The following is a 20,157-nucleotide window of genomic DNA, read 5'->3' on the forward strand; positions in this document are numbered from 1 at the left end:
AAACAAGGTGCAGTAAATATCTTTGTACATAAATTTTGGTGTGCTTTTGCAGTCATAGGGTAAATTCCTACCAGAGGATTGATAGAATCAATGGTTATGTACCTTTAAGATTGTGATAGAGATGGCCATATGGCCTTGCCCAAAAATAGTCCTAATTTGCTTCCCAACCAATTACACATGAGACTGCCTATTACTCTCTCTCTCATTAGTATTGAGTGCCAACAAATTTAATTTTTGCTTTCCTTTTTTTTTGAGGCAGGGTCTTGCTCTGTTGCCCAGGCTGGAGTGCAGTGTTACGATCTTGGCTTACTGCAACCTCCGCCTCCCTGGGCTCAGGCGATCCTCCCACCTTTGCTTCCTGAACAACTGGGACTATAGGTGTGCACCACAATGCCCAACTAATTTTTGTATTTTTTTAAAGATAGGGGTCTCACTATGTTTCCCAGGCTGGTCTCAAACTTCTGGATTCAACCAATCCACCTGTCTTGGCCTCCCAAAGTGCTGGAATTACAGGCATGTGCCACCATGCCTGATCAATTTTCGTTAATTTGATGGGAAAATATTACCTAGCAAAGTAACTTGCATTCAGTGGTGTTTCTTTTCTTCGTATTAAAAATATACCTATACAAAAAACAAAAACATGCCAGAGTTCACACACACACAAAATATTATCCATGTTGTTTCTTCTTAAAACCACCATATTATACTAGAGGAAATGGGGATAGAAAAATTTCATCTTTGTTTCCATTATTCTCAACATGATTTTCATATTCTGCTTATCTATATCTACATTTTGGTAATCATACCAAAATGTTCCTGAACAAAATGTACATGTACAAAATGTACATACATAGGTTATGTTAAGATGATTATAAAAATATGTATGTGCATGTATAATTTGTGTGTTGTTTTGCTTGCTTTTTCGTTCACATTATTTCATGAACTTTTTTTGTTTTGGAAATCTTTATTTTAATAGTTTTTGGCTGTGGTGAAGTTTGTTTAATAATTTCACTCTAAAATTTGTTTCCAATATTTTTGCTATTATTAATAAGACTTCAAATGCCATCTTTTACATATCAAAGGTTTTTTTTTAATCCACTTAAATTATTAGGATAAAACTCTACTGGTCTTATTCCTCTTAATCTAAATATTAACATTGACATGTGAGGGTAGAATTTTATCATTTGAATTTTTTTTCACTTCACTAGAAATTCAGCCACTTTTCCCTGAAGAAGGAAGCAATTGCATGTCAATTTTCTTCTATTCCAGATTAATCTATTTATTTTTCTCCTTACATTAAAACATTCTAGGCTGAATGCAGTGGCTCACACCTGTAGTACCAGCACCCTGGGAGGCCGAGGTGGGTGGATCACCTGAGGTCAGGATTTCAAGACCAGCCTGGCCAACATGGCGAAACCCCATCTCTACTAATAATACAAAAATTAGCCAGACATGGTGGTACACACGTGTAATCCCAGCTACTTGGGAGGCTGAGGCAGGAGAATTGCTCCAACCCAGGAGGCAGTGGTTGCAGTGAGCCAAGATTGCACCACTGCACTCCAGCCTGGTGAGAGAGTAAGACTTTGTCTCAAAAAGTAAAATAAATAAAATAAATCTTTTAATGTATGCTGTTTGTAAAGATTTCACACTCACTTTCCAGAGGTAATCCACTGTTATGTAGTAAGTTTAGTAAATTTTTTTTTTTTTTTTTTTTTGAGATGGAGTTTTGCTCTTGTTACCCAGGCTGGAGTGCAATGGTACGATCTCGGCTCACCGTAACCTCCACCTCCTGGGTTCAGGCAATTCTCCTGCCTCAGCCTCCTGAGTAGCTGGGATTACAGGCACGCTCCACCATGCCCATTTTTTGTATTTTTAGTAGAGACGGGGTTTCACCGTGTTGACCAGGATGGTCTCGATCTCTTGACCTCGTGATCCACCCGCCTCGGCCTCCCAAAGTGCTGGGATTACAGGCGTGAGCCACCACTCCAGGCCCAGTAATTTTTTTTTTAATGAAATTTTCTCAATAGGTCATTAATGTGTTTCAAAGCTGAAAAATTACAAAACAGTGTATAGTGAAAAGTCTCTTTCTTTCCCTTGTGTCCCAAGCTACCTAGTTCTTGGAGCCAGTTGATATGATCAGATTCTTTTGTATTCTTTCAGACATACATGGTATGCATTTTTGAGCAAAGGTGTGTTGGTGTATGTCCTCCGTTTTAAAGTCATAAATGTTATGCTACAAATGCTTTTTTCATATATTTTCTTAACTTTATTTCATTTATTTGTATTTAATTTTGAAAAATTAGATACTGCATGCACATGATTCAAAAATAAAATGATGTAAAGGCTAAAAAATGAATAGTCTCTCCTCCCCTGTTCCCTTTCACCGTCTGCTAGGTACCATCTTTCACTGAGTGTTTATGTATAGAGAAGCGAATAGGAAGTGACACAGCTTTGTTTTTTTCTGCTCTCATAACTCTTACACTAACCATTTCATACCTAAGAAAGCAGTATCACATAGTTCTTAAGAGCAGGGGCTCTGGGGCCAGCTCCCTGCGGTCAGATCTCTGCTCTGCCTCGTATCATCATTGTGGTCCCAAACAAATGTTTTATTCTGCCTGTGCTTTACAGTCTTCAGACGTAAAATGAGTCGCTACGTATACTTCACTTAGAATAGTACTATACATACATATATGTGTTTGTTAGCATAACTAGTTTTATTAAGAACAAGGATGAATAAAATTATATCCAAGAATCACTGCCAATCAGTTTGATTTATATTTGTGATGTGTATGGATGTGGGTAAATTCATGGGATTTCTCACTTAAATTTTACTTAAATACATTTTAGAGAACATTAGAAAATAATGTAGCTGAAATTTATTTTGTGGTTCTTTTTTTGGTTCATAGTTTTTTTGTTTTTACATATACTTCTTTAAATATATATTAAAACTAAACATATACATTCTTTATATAATAAACATGTCCTAGAGAAGATGAGGGTAGATAGATATGGCTGTTAAGAATATGAACTTTTTGTATAGTGCATTGTAATTTGAAACTGCTTTCTCCTGCATTTTTCATAATCTCAAATTTGATTGATTAATGATTACATAGCTATATATAATATTTGTTTTTTTGACAGTGGCCCATAGAGTTTTAAAATTCCCTGGCCATACCTTTTTAGGACCAAATCATTAATTAAAGTTTCTTAAGTCAAACAAGGGGCAAGGGGGACTGAAGTATATTTATGTTTCAATTATTCCATCTTCAGTTATTTTTAAAAGACAAAGCAACAGCAAAACCTCTCTTCTCCCTTCCCACCCTCAGATCCCAGTTACAAAATATGTTCATTGTAGAAAATATAAAAATATAGAGTAAACACGAGGAAAGAGAATCACCTTAGTACCACCTTCCAGCTTAATATTATTTCTGTTAACAGTTTGGTGTCTAGACTTCTTGGCTTTTTTCTTTTATTTAGATAAGCTCACACAGTCATTCATGTTATTGACTGTCTTTTACAGTGATGGTATACACTGATTGGTGTATTTAAAAAAAAAAAACAGGCCTGGTGCAGTGGCTCATGCTTGTAATCCTAGCACTTTGGGAGGCCGAGGTGGGTGGATCACCTGAGGTCAGGAGATCAAGACCAGCCTGGCCATCATGGTGAAACCCCATCTTTAAAAAAATTAAAAAATAAATAAACAGTATCATGAACATTTCAATCATGCCATTAAATCATCTATAGAATCATTTATGATAGGTGCATCACATTCCTTTGAGTACATATGACACTGCAATTTATTTTGTAACATTTGTGTTCTGTTAAAACTAAATTGCATCAGTATGCAATTGTTCTTCTAGACAAATCCTTTTGCATACCCATTATTTCCTAATGTTAAAATTCTGAGACATGAGATTATTGGGTTGTAGGAGATGCATTTTCTCATACTTTTGGTACATACAGCCAAACTGTTCTCCAGATAGTTGTTACCTCCCTACATGCTTGCCAGTATGGGATATTTTGTTGGGATAAACCCATGCGCATTTGAGACCCAAATGTCTCCCCTTATGCACTGGTGCAGATCACTTACAGTGCCTCTACCCCATCTCTTCTTTCCCACTTTCACTTCCCTTTGTCCCCGTTCTTCTGTATCCTTCCTTGTTTCCACCTCAGAACTTCACAGAAGCTGGATTTAATGCAGGGTAGAAAAGGAAGCTCTTTTGAATGCTCTTCCTCACTCCTCACCTCCTGCTTAGTTCATTTGTTATGTAAAATATTCTTGGGGCTTTGTACAACATCCAGTTTTTAAAAATCATACCCTTTTATTCAGTTTTCACGTTTCACATTTGTGACTTTAAGTAAGTTCTCTGTTACACTCGTGAAGTGAGCTCATGCTTTAGTATGGTGGTTACTGAAGTAACCGTCTCTGGAATCCCGCAGACCAGGGTCAGGTTCTTGCTCCTGTTCTTGCTGACTGGCCTTGGGATCTAGGATATGTTATTTAACCCCGACAACCTTTCTGTTTCTTCACTTGTAAAATGGAGATAATGCTAATGTTTTCCTCAGGATTTTGTGGGGATTTACAAAGGTGATGCTTATAAGTGGTCAATACACTCCCTAAATTAGTAAGCCTGCAGTAGGATAGCTGTTATTGTTACCTCATCTGACCGTCACAACATGTGTGAATCAAGCGAAGAGTTTATTTCTCCTGCATTTCAGTAAACAGGAGCTGAAAGCTGGAATTCTCTTCCTGTCTTTCCATCTAATAAGTGGTGTCCTAAATTCCTAAATGGTGGTCCCAGAGTCCTAAATTCAGGTTGAATCAAGTTCATCTGTAAGGACTATCACAAAGTGGGATAACGGAAGTTAGTGCAGGGATTGTGCCTCATATTCAGTAATCTGGAACAACATGAGAAGTTTCAAAAGCTTTACATAAGGGTCTTGAGAGGTGCAGCTTCCAAAAGCCTCAACAGACTCCCAGCAAGTAGGTGAGAAGATGCACTTAGTTCCAGGAGAAGAGGACTGGCTTTTGTGTATCTTGACATAGGAGGAGAGGATATTGTATCTGAGAAATTTCCAGACACAGAGGCCAAAGAGTCTTCACAGAAAACATTTCAAGTTGACTGAGCACTGAGAGCAAAACATTGAATAGGTTTTTCTACTTTGGTTTAAATTGCTTTAAATGCATATGGCTAATTAGGTTTTAATCCTAACTTGTTTCCAACAGGGCATGGTGCTGATGTGAAATGTGTAGACTGGCATCCAACCAAAGGGTTAGTTGTTTCAGGAAGTAAAGATAGTCAACAGCCAATCAAGTTCTGGGATCCCAAGACTGGGCAGAGTCTTGCAACACTGTAAGTGGTAGGAACCTCACCTTAGCCCCTGAACAAAGGGGAGCAAAGCAGTGTATCCTTTAACTTTTAGCTTTATTTTCTCTTATGTATTTCTGAAAAAGTCATTTAGGCAACAGATGGACTTGGATCTATAGACTTCTTATTAATTATGATTCATCTCTGAACTCTTAATGAAGTAAGGCTTGTTTTTGTCCTGCCACATAGACCTAACTTTAATTTGGTTGCTAAATGAGGGTGGGGAGGAGGATGAGGAAAGAGGTAGTTACTATTCTAGCCTATTGTCTTTCATCAGAATACCTGTGGTACTGTGAGGAGTTGGTGTGTGCCCCTTACTAGACACATCCTAGCCTTCTCCATGTTACAACATCTATTTCGAGAGGGTTTCCTCTGTTTTTGAACCAGTTCTCATATTTTTTGACGTGCTTACCTATGATGCAGCTGTGTAATCTAGTTTTCTCTTTCAGTTATTTGTGAACATCCACAGCTACATGAATCTGTGGATGTTCATGTTAACTTTTTTTGACCAACTAGCTCTATCCTGGTCTTTGTGATTGGGAAGAGAGCTATATACAAAGTGAATTGGTTGGAGCAAGCCTCCTTTGTTGTGCAACCCCAATGGCCATGTCAACCTGGAATGCCTTGTGAATGGTCCCTTGGAGATGTGCAAGCCAGGGGCTGTTGCATTGTTTTTAGTTCAAATTAACCTTCAGACTTTCCAGTGTCCATTTTTATGCCTTGTCTTAATTAGAGAAAGTTCATTGAATTTTTGAAATGTAATGAGCTTTATTGAATATTAATTTCTGTGTTCATGTGCTTTCCTGCTTCACGGATAAACTTTACTGTCCAGTGGAAGCTTTGCTGCTGTTCTATTTATTTATTTATTTATTATTTTGAGACAGAGTCTCTCTCTGTTACCCAGGCTGGACTGCACTGGTACAATCTTGGCTCACTGCAACCTTCACCTCCCAGGTTTCAAGTGATTCTCCTGCCTCAGCCTCACAAGTAGCTGGGATTACAGTGGTACACTATTACGACTGGCTAATGTTTGTATTTTTAGTAGAGATGGGGTTTCACTATGTTGGCCAGGCTGGTCTTAAACTCCTGACGTCAGGTGATCCACCCACCTTGGTCTCTCAGAGCGCTAGGATTGCAGGCGTGAGCCACCACACTCGGCCTCTGCTGCTGTTTTAACTGAGACAGATGAGAGCTGTCTGTTGAGGCAGTGCGTATTATTTCTGTCATTGCCCTGTTACTTTCAAGTGTTTTTAACTGTGATTCTGTAATGTTACATGCTTTATCATTCTAGGTCCTACCACTTGCCATGTTGATCCATTCGCTTTTCAACAAAAATGGCCATTATATTTACACTTGTTTTGAATTCTGACCTTTTTTTCTTTGTTTCTAGTCATGCCCATAAAAACACAGTAATGGAAGTGAAATTAAATCTCAATGGCAATTGGCTGCTCACAGCATCACGTGACCATCTCTGTAAACTTTTTGATATCAGAAACCTAAAAGAAGAGCTTCAAGTCTTCCGAGGGCATAAGAAAGAAGCCACAGGTTAGCAGTTGTGATATGATTCTCATTGACAACTGTTACCTGTAGATTCTCAGATCCTGATAATTGTGTCTTTTCCCATGTTTTTGTTTTGCAGCTGTGGCCTGGCATCCTGTTCATGAAGGACTTTTTGCCAGTGGAGGGTCTGATGGTTCTTTGTTATTCTGGCATGTTGGGTATGTAAGATTTATGATGTGAAAAAGTAGTGTATTTTTTGAAGAGAGCACCTGAATGTGTGCAGACAAGATAGTTTTATAATTTTTTTGTGTTCATATGTCCCATATTAGAGACTGCTTGCAGTTTTCAATTCTGTAAATCCAGCTTGGAATAAAAAATGTACCTCTGTTGGTAGATATGGAAGTCATTAAGGAGGATTCAATTGGTTTCCTAGTTTCTGTTAGTGAAATAATGCTTGCACCCTTTTCTCTTGTGAAGTGCTCTTTGGATGAAAGGGTAAATGTCCTTTGGCAATGGCAAGCCAATACCCCTGTGACATGTGGAATTCACCAGAGTCCAAGTCCAGGCTTTTTTAGCTTTGTTTTAAGGCTAACAGAAAATGTTTTTTTTTGAGGCAGAGGGAGGAGCTGGGTAACTTTTGTGAAAAAGTCTTCTTTCTTTGTTGCTGTTGCAGGGTAGAGAAGGAAGTGGGTGGGATGGAGATGGCCCACGAAGGGATGATCTGGAGTCTGGCTTGGCATCCTCTTGGGCATATTCTCTGCTCAGGCTCCAATGACCATACTAGGTAAGCTTTATATTGAAATAGCAAAGCTTTATATGGAGCAACACAAAATAAATACTGCATATGTTCATTTTTATTGGTTGATTGATATATTAATTTATATTCCAGCTTATTCTTGGCAACATTTTTGTAATGGTTTACAAATACTTATTTTGCAATAAAGAGATTGGATATTGAATATGGCTTTGGTTATTCAAATTTTGTTTTGCCTTCTTTTTAAAAGCAAAATTTTTCTATTTTTTTTTTTTTTGAGACAGGGTCTCTGCCCAGTCTGGTGTGCAGTGGCACAGTTTTGGCTCACTGTAGCCTCAACCTCCGTGGGCTCAGGTGATCCTCCTATCTCAGCCTCCTGAGTAGCTGGGACTATAGGTGCCACCAATAGTCCACACCAATTACCACACCTGGCTAATTTCTGCATTTTTTGTAGAGATGAGGTTTCACCATGTTGCCCAGGCTGATGTCGAACTCCTGGGCTCAAGCGATCCTCCTGCCTCAGCCTCCCAAGGTGCTGGGATTATAGGCATGAGCCACCTTGCCCAGCTCCACATTTTATTTTTATTTTTATTATTTTTTTTAAGAGACCGAATCTCACTCTGTCACCTAGACTGGAGTGCTTTGGTGAGATCACAGCTCACTGCAGCCTCAAACTCCTAGGCTCAAGCCATCTTCCCACCTTAGCCTCTTGAGTGACTGAGATTACAGGCGTGTGCCACCACACTCAGCTAACTTTAAAATTTTTATTTTGTAAAGACAAAGTTTCACTATGTTGCCCAGTCTAGGCTCGACTCCTGGACTCAGTCCTCCTGCCACAACCTCACATTTTTAATTTGTAGAAGAAATGAATTGTAAAAATTTGTTGTGTTTACCAAAGGTCTGCCTAGTACTGTTAAGTGCCCAGAAAAATACTGAAACCATGCTTTTCTTCTCTTCTCATTACTTTTACAGCAAATTCTGGACCCGAAATCGACCAGGTGATAAAATGAGAGATCGATATAATCTAAACCTTTTACCTGGAATGTCCGAAGATGGAGTAGAATATGGTGAGACTCTTGCACAGCTGTCCTTTGAAATCTGATAATATGTTATAGAAGTGTTTGATATTGGAAAGATTATACAAAATGAATTTTAATTTTATAGATTTATTTATAAATCATCAGTGACATTCATTTTTATAAAGCATTAATTTTATCAAGTCTCTACTTTTGTAAATTTTCTATTGACAATGGTGTATTACTATTTATAGATGACCTTGAACCTAATAGCCTGGCAGTAATACCAGGAATGGGAATACCAGAACAACTAAAATTAGCAATGGAACAAGAACAGATGGGTAAGAGAAGTTACACAGATATATTCTATTTGTATAATTTTTTTCTTTACGTGTTTCTTATTGTCCTGGTAAATATATTGAAATACCAAAATGATTTATATTGAGAAGTGTTGATAAAAATGATATAAACTGCATAATACTTAAAATGTATTCTTATAGTAATGTGTTCATTGATTAAGTGGCCAGTTTCTTTTATTTAAGAGGCAAACTACTTTTCTTTATGGTTACAGGGAAAGATGAATCAAATGAAATAGAAATGACAATTCCAGGTTTAGATTGGGGAATGGAGGAAGTGATGCAAAAGGACCAGAAAAAAGTACCTCAGAAGAAAGTTCCTTATGCAAAACCCATTCCTGCTCAGTTCCAGCAGGTGAGTAAAAGTGACTCCACCCCATCCATGCAGAGAGGTTTTGGTTGGTTAGTTTGACGTTTCTCTTGGATTATCTTGCTGTTGAAGGTGTTTCTGTACTGGAGTATTTTTCCCATATTCACTCACTCTTAGTCGTCCTCATCTCCTGCTTTGCAGTCATCTTGAGTTTGTTATGAATCTTCTCTGTTCTATCCTCATCATGAGAGGAAATAGAAGAAAGAGGCACGGAGCAGAGGGAGTATGTTGATTCCTTCTCCGTTGTTTATCTACATTCTGCTTTAGTTGTCCCCTCAACACAAAGTGCATGTGCCCTGTGAAGAGGCTGGCAAGCTTTGCATTCTTAATAACATGCAGTATCTTGCAGCTTTTATCACCATAGTAATTTCTTTCTTTTTTTTTTTTTTTAATTAAGATGAGCTTTCACCATATTGGCCAGGCTGGTCTTGAACTCCTGACTTCAGGTGATCCACTCACCTCGGCCTCTCAAAGTGCTGGGATTACAGGCGTGAGCCACCGCACCCGGCCCACCATAGTAATTTATACCTAGTAATATGTCTGCCTAAATTTATTCCCATGTCATTAAGAATTAGCATGAGTCATGTACTTGAGTCATGGGGAAAAAGTAAAAAGAAATAAAGACAGTTCAGAGGTTAGATTGAGCAGATGACACTGTAGAGTGGTTTTCTCATTCTATCACTGTGATTTTCATACTTAGGGTATAGTTTAATATTCTCTTATTTCCCAAGGCTTGGATGCAAAATAAAGTTCCAATTCCTGCTCCAAATGAGGTGCTGAATGACAGAAAAGAAGACATTAAATTGGAAGAGAAGAAAAAAACACAAGCAGAAATTGAGCAAGAAATGGCTACATTACAGTATACTAACCCACAACTTTTGGAGGTGTGTGAAGCTCTTTAGGGGGGAATTCAGGATGCTCTAAGAGGGTGGTGGTGACATTTTCATTGATATGCTCCTAAGGAAAAGGAAAGTGACTCTCTGATGGGTCTGACACATACCACCATTTCCTGTTGCTATGCTACAAGACTAGTTTCTAAAAGAATCCTGTTTCTTAAAATTTTTAAAAATATGGTAGGTATTTATTTTTATTTCTTTTATTTTTGAGACAGAGTCTTGTCCTGTCACCCAGGCTGGAATGCAATAGTTTGATCATGGCTCACTGCAATCTCTGCCTCCTGGGCTCAAGTGATCCTCCCATGTAAACCTCTTGAGTGGCAGGGACTGCAGGCACGCACCACCACGCCTAATTTTTTTTAGAATTGACTTCCTTAAGTCATATATTGGACTTCTAAAGACAAATTAGGGTCAGGCGTGGTGGCTTACACCTGTAATCTCAGCACTTTGGGAGGCCGAGGCGGGCAGATCACCTCAGATCAGGAGTTCGAGACCAGCCTGGCCAACATGGTAAAACTCTGCCTCTACTAAAAATAAAAAAATTAGCCAGGCATGGTGGTGCACGCCTGTAGTCCCAGCTACACGGGAGGCTGAGGCAGGAGAATTGCTTGAACTCTGGAGGCAGAGGTTGCAGTGAGCTGAGATTGCACCACTGCACTCCAGCTGGGGCGAAAAAGTGACACTCCATCTCAAAACAACAATAACAACATAAAACCAAATTAGTGGGGCAGTGAGTAGATCTAAGTTAAATATACATTTTTAATAGAAAAGATAAGGCAACATAGTTTTAATTTGAATTCACCTATTTATAAAAGAATTTTTCTTATCAGCTCATATAGCAGGTAGCTTGTTATTTTTCCTATCTATGTTAGCTACCAAAAATGATTAAATAGTGGTAAATTATTGGGCTTTCCCTGATCAAGTTGGATATTAAATAATCCTCACTAGGCCAGGCATGGTGGCTCACGTCTGTAATCCCAGCACTTTGGGAGACTGAGGCAAGAGGAACGGTTGCGACCAGGAGTTTGAGATCAGCCTGGACAATATAGCAAGACCATGTCTCTACAAATAATAATAATTAGCTGGATGTGGTGACACGTACCTGTAGTCCCAGCTACTCTGGAGGCCGAGGTGGGAGACTAACCTGAGCCCAGGAGGGTGAGGCTATACAGAACCATGATCATACCACTGCACTCCAGCCTGGGGGACAGAAAATAAAAAAAACATAAAACAAAACAAAAAAACCTTACTGCTGTGTTCCAGCACTTAATAAGAAAGGACCTAAAACTCCTCACAGTGCTTGAGTGTTTCATGGACTCTAATTACCATTGGAGCATGAAGAGTTGGAGGAATTTATATGTTTATTTTGAGGGTCCTCTAATGGAATACATGATAGCAATACTGGCATCTTCAAGGACTCTGGCTTATTTATTCAACATGCTTTTTTCTTTCTTTCTTTCCAGCAACTTAAAATTGAAAGACTTGCACAGAAACAGGTCGAGCAAATTCAGCCTCCTCCCTCATCTGGCACCCCTCTCCTCGGACCCCAGCCTTTTCAAGGACAAGGTCCAATGTCTCAGATTCCTCAAGGTTTTCAACAGCCCCACCCATCTCAGCAGATGCCAATGAACATGGCTCAAATGGGGCCTCCAGGTCCACAGGGACAGTTTAGGCCTCCTGGACCTCAGGGACAAATGGGACCACAAGGTCCTCCACTGCATCAGGGAGGTGGGGGGCCACAAGGATTCATGGGACCACAGGGACCCCAGGGCCCACCCCAGGGGTTGCCACGGCCTCAGGACATGCATGGGCCCCAGGGAATGCAGAGGCATCCTGGACCTCATGGCCCTTTGGGACCTCAAGGGCCGCCTGGACCACAAAATAGTTCTGGTCCTCAAGGTCATATGGGTCCTCAGGGTCCGCCTGGCCCACAGGGTCACATAGGCCCCCAAGGTCCGCCTGGTCCCCAGGGTCACTTGGGCCCACAGGGACCTCCTGGTACTCAAGGTATGCAGGGACCGCCTGGTCCCAGAGGAATGCAGGGACCTCCTCATCCTCATGGGATCCAAGGTGGGCCAGGATCTCAAGGGATCCAAGGTCCTGTGTCTCAGGGACCTCTGATGGGATTGAATCCAAGAGGAATGCAGGGGCCTCCAGGCCCCCGGGAGAACCAGGGTCCTGCTCCCCAAGGGATGATGATGGGCCACCCGCCTCAAGAGATGAGAGGACCTCACCCTCCAAGTGGACTACTGGGACATGGCCCTCAGGAAATGAGAGGTCCTCAAGAGATCCGAGGCATGCAGGGGCCTCCACCCCAAGGATCAATGCTGGGACCTCCCCAGGAATTGCGAGGGCCTCCAGGCTCACAAAGTCAGCAGGGGCCACCCCAGGGCTCTTTAGGACCTCCACCCCAGGGTGGCATGCAAGGACCCCCCGGACCTCAGGGACAGCAGAACCCAACAAGAGGGCCACATCCATCTCAAGGGCCAATACCATTCCAGCAACAGAAAACACCTCTGCTAGGTGATGGGCCCCGGGCCCCCTTCAACCAGGTATTATTCATTTCCAACTTACAGGCATTAATGCATTGGAAAAGTACACTCTTCACAGAAGTGATACTGCTGAGTATTGTGGAAAATGGTCACAGCTGGATAGAAATATTTATCAAGTAGTGGCAGTAGCTTAAGATACTAGCATCCTGGCAGAAGAGGGAAATCATAAGAATAATGAGTTAGGTTATACCCCCATTAAGTACATCTCAGTATTCGTTTTTACTTCTCACCTTTTTTCTCTTTTTGTAATAGAGCTTCTTCCAGAAAAGGTCCACTCTCATTTGAGTACAGTCGATCATTGTCCCAGGGCTCCAGGAGAGCTGTGACCCTGAGAAGGAGGCATGTTTTACATGGTGGTCAGCTCTGAGGCCGTCGTGCCCCCTTTTCCAGGCCCTTCACATTGCAGCCTGGTGTTCCATGGCCCTGCCAGCCACTGAGTCACCTCCTGTCTGCCAACTCTACTTTTGAAAGAAGATGGGATATTTAACTCATGAGTATACTATAGACTCTGTACCTCACTGTTTATTACAATGAATAGAAATCAAGAGACCTGTGATTTCAGAGTTGAGCATTCCGGAAATTGTGACCCTTTGGATGAAACTCTGCTCAAGTTGTTTTCAGCTCACAAATAAAAGTGTTGGCAGGAAGGAATATTTCTGTAGAAATTCTCCTTTTTTGAGGACTCTGTTTTTGTTGGCCAATTATTATTACTCATTCGCTGAGCTTGTGCTTGAGAGGTGGTATGAGGAGAGTTTGGGTTGCTTGGGGGAGTGAATTACAAAAAGAATTGCATGAGCAGAAATAGATTTAAATACTGTTCAGCTCTGTGGTTTTTATGTTTTTCTGAAGTTCTTAGTCTGGAGGCATTATTTGGGTCTGAATAATTGAGTTTTGTTCCTGCAAACTGACTTTTGGTCCAGTTGTGGACCAAAAGTGAGTGAGTGAGCTAACGTTGACTCCCTGAGATTCTTGGAGAAAGGGGATGCTGCAGATGTAGAAAGCAGTCTTATTTTGATTTTTCAGGTACCACCAGAAATCCCTAATGTAAAGGTAACCATTGGATTTCCTGAACTCAGCTAGCTCTCTAAGACAAATAAATTACGTGTTATTCTTCAGCAGATCTTCCAGAACTTAAAAGTGTCATGCCAATGGAGAATGTGATGGCATCTGAGTTATTTCCAGATTTTTATTAGGCAGTTCTCAGAAGTTAGGGTGAATTGAATTAAATATAGGATTGCCATTCTAAATTGCCCTAAAACTTGAAGTATTATATATTTTATTAATTTATTGCCCAGTTGTATGTATATATAATATTATTTATTATAAGTTATTTTCCCGACTTTCTGGTAGTAAATGAACAGTTCTCATTTGGGAGGATTAAGAAAATAATGAACTTGAGCTACTGTGTTATAGCTGAAATATTTATAAACATGTCAGAGTCACAAGGACAGGCCTGAGTTTCTGGGATTTTTTATTGTGCCATGTAGTAAAAACAAATTCAATGGGATTTTTTATTGTGCCATGTAGTAAAATATTTTATACGTGAAAAGCATGATTCTGAAATTTTAATTGACCTATAGAAATATTGGTAGGATGAGTGTGAAGATCTGATACTTTGTAGGGCATTTCAGATTTCAGAAGTTGTGTGATGAAAATCTGTGCTCTTACTTCTTTTATGCTGAAATCTAACTTGCTTCACTTTAATCAGACCAGTTACTTAAACCAGTTGTTTTAATTGGTTTAATTTAGTGTTTCTGTGTTAGGATTTCTGACTTTCCATTGATGGCTTTTTTTTTTTTTTTTGGCATTACAAGTAAAGATCTAATTTTAAATAGAAGTTGTCAACAGTTTTAAAATACAAGTGCTTTTTAAAAAATTCTAGTAAGAGAAGTTATCTCCTTTCTCCTGATTTAAGGACAATGTAGCTATCATCTCACTAGCTAAATATTTACTGGGTGTTTTTATCTTGTCATAATAAAATTGCTCTTTATGAAGCACAAGCCTGTGATTTCATACCCTTACTTTAAAAACCTATTTTCAGGAAGGACAGAGTGCAGGCCCCCCACCCCTGATACCAGGCCTAGGGCAGCAGGGAGCACAAGGTCGCATTCCTCCTCTGAACCCCGGACAAGGACCTGGCCCCAACAAAGGTAAATATCTGCTCAGCTGAATGAAAGATTATATTCTACCACCTTTGTGCACATTTTACAGTAAATAGTTTTGTTGGTCAGTCATTGATAGACTGGTCATTTGAACCTCTGGGCAAAATAAGGCCATGGTCATTCAGGTAAGAGCTTTGTCTTTGGTTGTTTTCTTAGATCTATTTAGTTAGGCAACAGCATTGGCCAGAGGAAGTAAGCACTCACCCCAGAAGCCAACAGTGAGGGCACCTGGACAGGCTCTGGCAGTTGTGCCTGTGACAGGCTGGCCTTGCCCATCTGTTGGCAATGCAGGTGGTTCCTGTGCTCATTGAGCGCAAGTGTGTTTCTCTCATCCTGAAGAGATGAATTGTTTCTGCTTCAAGTTTTTGAAAGTGTTTTTATTATCACACCCTTGTCCTCCCAAATCCTGTCATATATTGAATTCTTTAGCTGGTTATATAGTTGTGTACCATTTGAAAAGAAGAAAACACTCTACGCTTATGTGGTTCCTCAGGTTGTTGATATGAAAAGCAACGAGATGAGAATGATTAGAATGTAGATGTGGGGCTATTTGGAAGTTTAGAGTTAATCCTAGGGTTGAAGGAGAGCGCGCAGGGCACCATGGTCCCTGAGAACAGTGGGACACCCCCTGCCTTGCAGAGTTGGAGCAGGAGCATGGTGGGCAGCACGCTGTTGGGGAGAGTTGAAGGGGGCGACCCTGGGAGTGTGGATGGAGGGGAATGAGGAAACACTGTTATGTTCAACACACACTTTCATAGTGAAGAGAGACCACAACTCCAAGAATCAGGAGGACCACAGAGGTTGCCCTTCACAGAACGTTACTCTCTTAGTTTTAATTGGCTAAGCCCACAGCACTGTGTGGTACATGTTAAGATTCTTGCCCCCATTTTATCCAGTTAAGAAAAGTCCTTGTTAGCATTACAGTCCTAGGACTGTGTGAATTTAAGCTCAGTCTTGAATTTATGTGTGATACTAGAGGTAAGAAAGAGATAAGGGAACTAGAGAGAGTTTCTTGCTGTCCCACTGTGTAGAAGTGTTAGCAGAGGCTATACAGAAGGAAGGTGGCTCACAGGGAACAAGAGAAGCAAAAGGAGAGTCTTTTATCCCCCAAGTTATTGCCATCAGCAAACTGAGAGCTGCCTCTCTTCCTCTCCCTGCCCTGTGTCTGTCTCCACCCGCTTCCCTCTCATCCTTGCCCTTTCCCTTTTCTCTTTATCCCCCACCCTCTTTCTTTCTCTTCCTCCTTTCTCCTCCCAGGGACCAAAGGGAGAAGAGAGAGCTGAGAAAGTGGCCCTGCCATCCCCTACTGGATTAACCGCTTCCGCCACCCCATCACTGGTGGCCATATCCCTTCTCATTTGTAGTGGTGGGTTTCTTTCCTTGAAGAGCAGGGTACTTTTAAACAGATAGAGGTAATGGGAGGATTAATATTCATAGGATTAATAAGTCCAAACGGAATATGTTTACCTTCCTTACACCAAAGGTCTGCTGTGTCTGAGGTTACGCTAAGTTCAAGCAACATCATGTCAGGGAAGAAGCCATTAGCTGCAGGAACACACTGAGAAGTGAGGGAGCCTGTCTGCCAGAAGGAAATGGAGCTAGGATCTTCTCAAACTGCTGAATAGAGAGGAGAGGACTGGTAAAAGAGACAGATGGGACAGAAAGAGCTGGAGGAGAGAGACTCCTTTAATGGCACAGTGTTATCCTGAGATTTCCAAGTGTTTTGTATATGTTGTATGGTAAGCAGGAATTGAAACAGCCAATAGAAATTAATGAAAATGAAAGGGGAGGGGCCAGGTGCAGTGGTGCATGCCTGTAATCCCAGCACTTTGGTAGGCTGAGAGGGCCGATCACTTGAGGTCAAGAGTTCAAGACCAGCCTGGTCAACATGGTGAAACCCCATCTCTACTAAAAATACAAAAATTAGCCAGGTGTGGTCCTTGTAATTCATGCTACTTGGGAGGCTGAGGCAGGAGAACTGCTTGAATTTGGAAGGTGGAGGTTGCAGTGAACTGAGATCACGCCACTTCACCCCAGCCTGGATGACAGAGTAAGACTGTGTCTCTAAAAAAGATAAAAGAAAAAAGAAAAGAAAAAGAAGAAGGATGCTGGGAAGCTGAGAATTATGGCTGGCTGGGGTACAGGAGGGGTTCATCTTTGTTACCAGGGAAAAGGAGTAAAAGGCATGAGCTTTACTCAGTGGAGGAATTTCACTTAACACAGTTTTTGTTTTTAGAATCAAGAATATCCTTTCGCTTGATATCAAGAGTGCTCGATTTAAATTGTATGTTGACAAAAATAGGTAAACATTTATAAAAGCTGCAATAGTTCAGTAGCTGGGAAAACACTCCCTTCAAAGTTAGGAGGTGAACTAAGTTAACCATCACACATTTAACTGGCATCTTTCCATTTTATTCAGTACTTTTCGCTATAATACATATTTTCTTTCTTTCTTTTTTTTTTTTTTTTTGAGACGGAGTTTCGCTCTTGTTACCCAGGCTGGAGTGCGATGGCGCAATCTTGGCTCAACGCAACCTCCGCCTCCTGGGTTCAGGCAATTCTCCTGCCTCAGCCTCCTGAGTAGCTGGGATTACAGGCACGCGCCACCATGCCCAGCTAATTTTTTTTATATTTTTAATAGAGATGGGGTTTCACCATGTTGACCAGGATGGTCTCGATCTCTTGACCTCGTGATCCACCTGCCTTGGCCTCCCAAAGTGCTGGGATTACAGGCTTGAGCCACCGCGCCCGGCCCATATTTTCAAATATTTTAGAAACCTTTTGTGGGATTCCAAACACTGTCTTCAGAGAATGGTGAGAATATTGTAGGTGAGGAACAACATTCATAGATAGGTGCAGAAGACCCCGAAACTGAGGCCCAGCAGGGCTGTTTGGTCATCAGGCAGGTATTCGAGAGGCCAGTTATTCCATGCAACAAGGAATCAAGTGTAACAAGCCGGGGCTAGAGGAGGGATGTCGTGGGTGGTAGCAGTGGCGCCCTGTTGATGAGTTCTTGGTGCGCTTCCTGGCCTGCAGTATTAATTTCCTCTGTTGTGTCCTCCTTGGATGTGGAGCAGGTGGCCCTAATGAAATGCCTGAAAGAATAGGGGCAAAGGAAGCTCCTTCTGAAGCCCAGGAAGCTCTCTCATTTTCCAGTGTATAATAAGACATGGACAGACGCTGCTGATCTCATTTGAGATTAGTAATTTGCCCTAGCTAGTGGGTGATGACACTGAAGTCTGCACCCCAAAGCTCCTGTTCTTTCTATTGTACAATGCCTCCGGGACATGTGTCATATAACTAAACTGAGAACCAAGGAGGGAAAACATTTTCAATGAAGAATGCATTCTGAAATGTGAAGATGCTGCAGATCAGACCTATGTTAGCAGGTTTCCTGGAAGATGTGGTAAAGTCAGCTTTGTTTCCTTTAGGTGACTCCCGAGGCCCTCCAAACCATCACATGGGCCCGATGTCAGAGAGGCGGCATGAGCAGAGCGGCGGGCCTGAGCATGGGCCCGAGAGGGGGCCTTTCCGGGGTGGCCAAGACTGCAGGGGTCCCCCTGATAGGCGTGGCCCTCACCCAGACTTCCCCGATGACTTCAACAGACCAGATGACTTCCACCCTGACAAGCGCTTTGGCCACCGGTTACGTGAATTTGAGGGGCGAGGAGGACCTTTACCACAAGAAGAGAAGTGGAGGCGAGGGGGCCCTGGGCCTCCATTTCCTCCTGATCACAGGGAATTCAGCGAAGGGGATGGCCGGGGTGCAGCCCGAGGCCCTCCGGGGGCATGGGAAGGCCGCAGACCCGGAGACGAACGTTTCCCCCGGGATCCTGAGGACCCACGTTTCCGTGGGCGCAGAGAAGAAAGGTGGGACAGATACTTTGTGGGCCCATTCTGTCTTCAGTGGAGCTTTTTATCTGCTCTCTCCACAAAGGTCTCTTTCTTCTTTTTCTTGAGGAAAGAGAATTATGTCAATTACTAGCCCTACACTCTCTAGAGTTTGCATTTGGACTTTTATAAAAAGTGTGCTTTTTAACCTTAGTCTAGTTTTAATCTTTGCTGTTTAGAAGTCTTTTTCTTTTTGCTTATTTTTTAAATTTTTTGGTTCTTTTAAAGAGATGGGAGGATCAGTATACTATGAGACTTGCTGGGATCTGAGTTAAAGTTTCCAGGTTCTTCTTGATTAGAATGAGGAATGTGAGGTAGCTACCTAGATTGGAAATAAAGGGGTTGTGAAATAGATGCAATTTTTGTGTAATTGCCCAATAATCTTAACAAACTGAAAATAATCTTCCTGTTAAACTTAGATCAGGCTTGAACTCTCATCTCAGTTTGCTTGGGGAGTTTAAGGAACATTTAAGAAGAAATGTGGAGGAAGAAACAGGAATTAGCTCATGACCAGTGGCTCATGCCTGTAATCCCAGCACTTTGGGTGGCTGAGGCGGGAGGATTGCTTGAGGCCAGGAATTCAAGATCAGCCTGAGTAATGTAGTGAAACTCCTTCTCTACAAAGTAATGTAAAAATTAGCTGGGTTTGGTGGTGCATGCCTATAGTCCTAGCTACTCAGAAACCTGAGGTGGGAGGATCACCTGAAGCCAGGGGGCTGCAGTGAGTTATGTTTATGCCATTGCACTTCAGCCTAGGCTACAGAGCGAGATCCTGTCTGCTAAAAAGGAAAAAAAAAAACACCCAGGAATTAGTAAAATCTCAAGTAAGACTAAGAGTAATTGAAGATGATGATAATTGAGTGTTTACTTTGTGTCAGATGTTGTTACCTTATTTAATTCAAGGAATTTGTTTTAATACAGGAACTTAATGACCTCATTTTATTTAAAGAATTTGTGAGAATAGGTGCAAATGTCAGAGTCAGTTATAGATACAGGTTCAGACAAAATAAGAGCAGAGTCTTGACTTTCTGAGGTCTGGCAAGTGGTAGGTGTTGGAGCTGGGCTTCAGGCCCATGCTCTTCAGCACTAGCTTTTACTGCAGTCACTGACTGCTCCTTAGCCATCCATCTGTGTCCTTTCATCCTGTTTTTTTTTTCCTTGAGATGGAGTCTTGCTCTGTTGCCAGGCTGGAGTGCAGTGGAGCAATCTTGGTTCACCGCAGCCTCCACTATTCGGGTTCAAGTGATTCTCCTGCCTCAGCCTCCTGAAGAGCTGGGATACAGGTGGCACA

At 41.5% G+C, this 20,157-nt stretch overlaps 1 protein-coding gene across 2 annotated transcripts in view; it reads left to right on the forward strand.

The window, feature by feature from the left end:
• WDR33 (WD repeat domain 33) overlaps window positions 1-20,157 on the forward strand; it is a 110,144-nt gene that overhangs the window by 82,229 nt on the left and 7,758 nt on the right. For both annotated transcript variants that reach the window (XM_035304136.3, XM_002749232.6), the window contains exons 8-18: window positions 5,228-5,354; window positions 6,760-6,914; window positions 7,009-7,087; window positions 7,543-7,653; window positions 8,596-8,690; window positions 8,894-8,980; window positions 9,211-9,350; window positions 10,097-10,249; window positions 11,725-12,813; window positions 14,855-14,963; window positions 18,407-18,845. In XM_035304136.3, coding sequence (XP_035160027.1) covers window positions 5,228-5,354; window positions 6,760-6,914; window positions 7,009-7,087; window positions 7,543-7,653; window positions 8,596-8,690; window positions 8,894-8,980; window positions 9,211-9,350; window positions 10,097-10,249; window positions 11,725-12,813; window positions 14,855-14,963; window positions 18,407-18,845 — 2,584 coding nt within the window. The remainder of the gene's footprint in view (window positions 1-5,227; window positions 5,355-6,759; window positions 6,915-7,008; window positions 7,088-7,542; window positions 7,654-8,595; window positions 8,691-8,893; window positions 8,981-9,210; window positions 9,351-10,096; window positions 10,250-11,724; window positions 12,814-14,854; window positions 14,964-18,406; window positions 18,846-20,157) is intronic.

Source organism: Callithrix jacchus, chromosome 6, assembly GCF_049354715.1.
Source record: "Callithrix jacchus isolate 240 chromosome 6, calJac240_pri, whole genome shotgun sequence".
Taxonomy (NCBI): domain Eukaryota; kingdom Metazoa; phylum Chordata; class Mammalia; order Primates; family Cebidae; genus Callithrix; species Callithrix jacchus.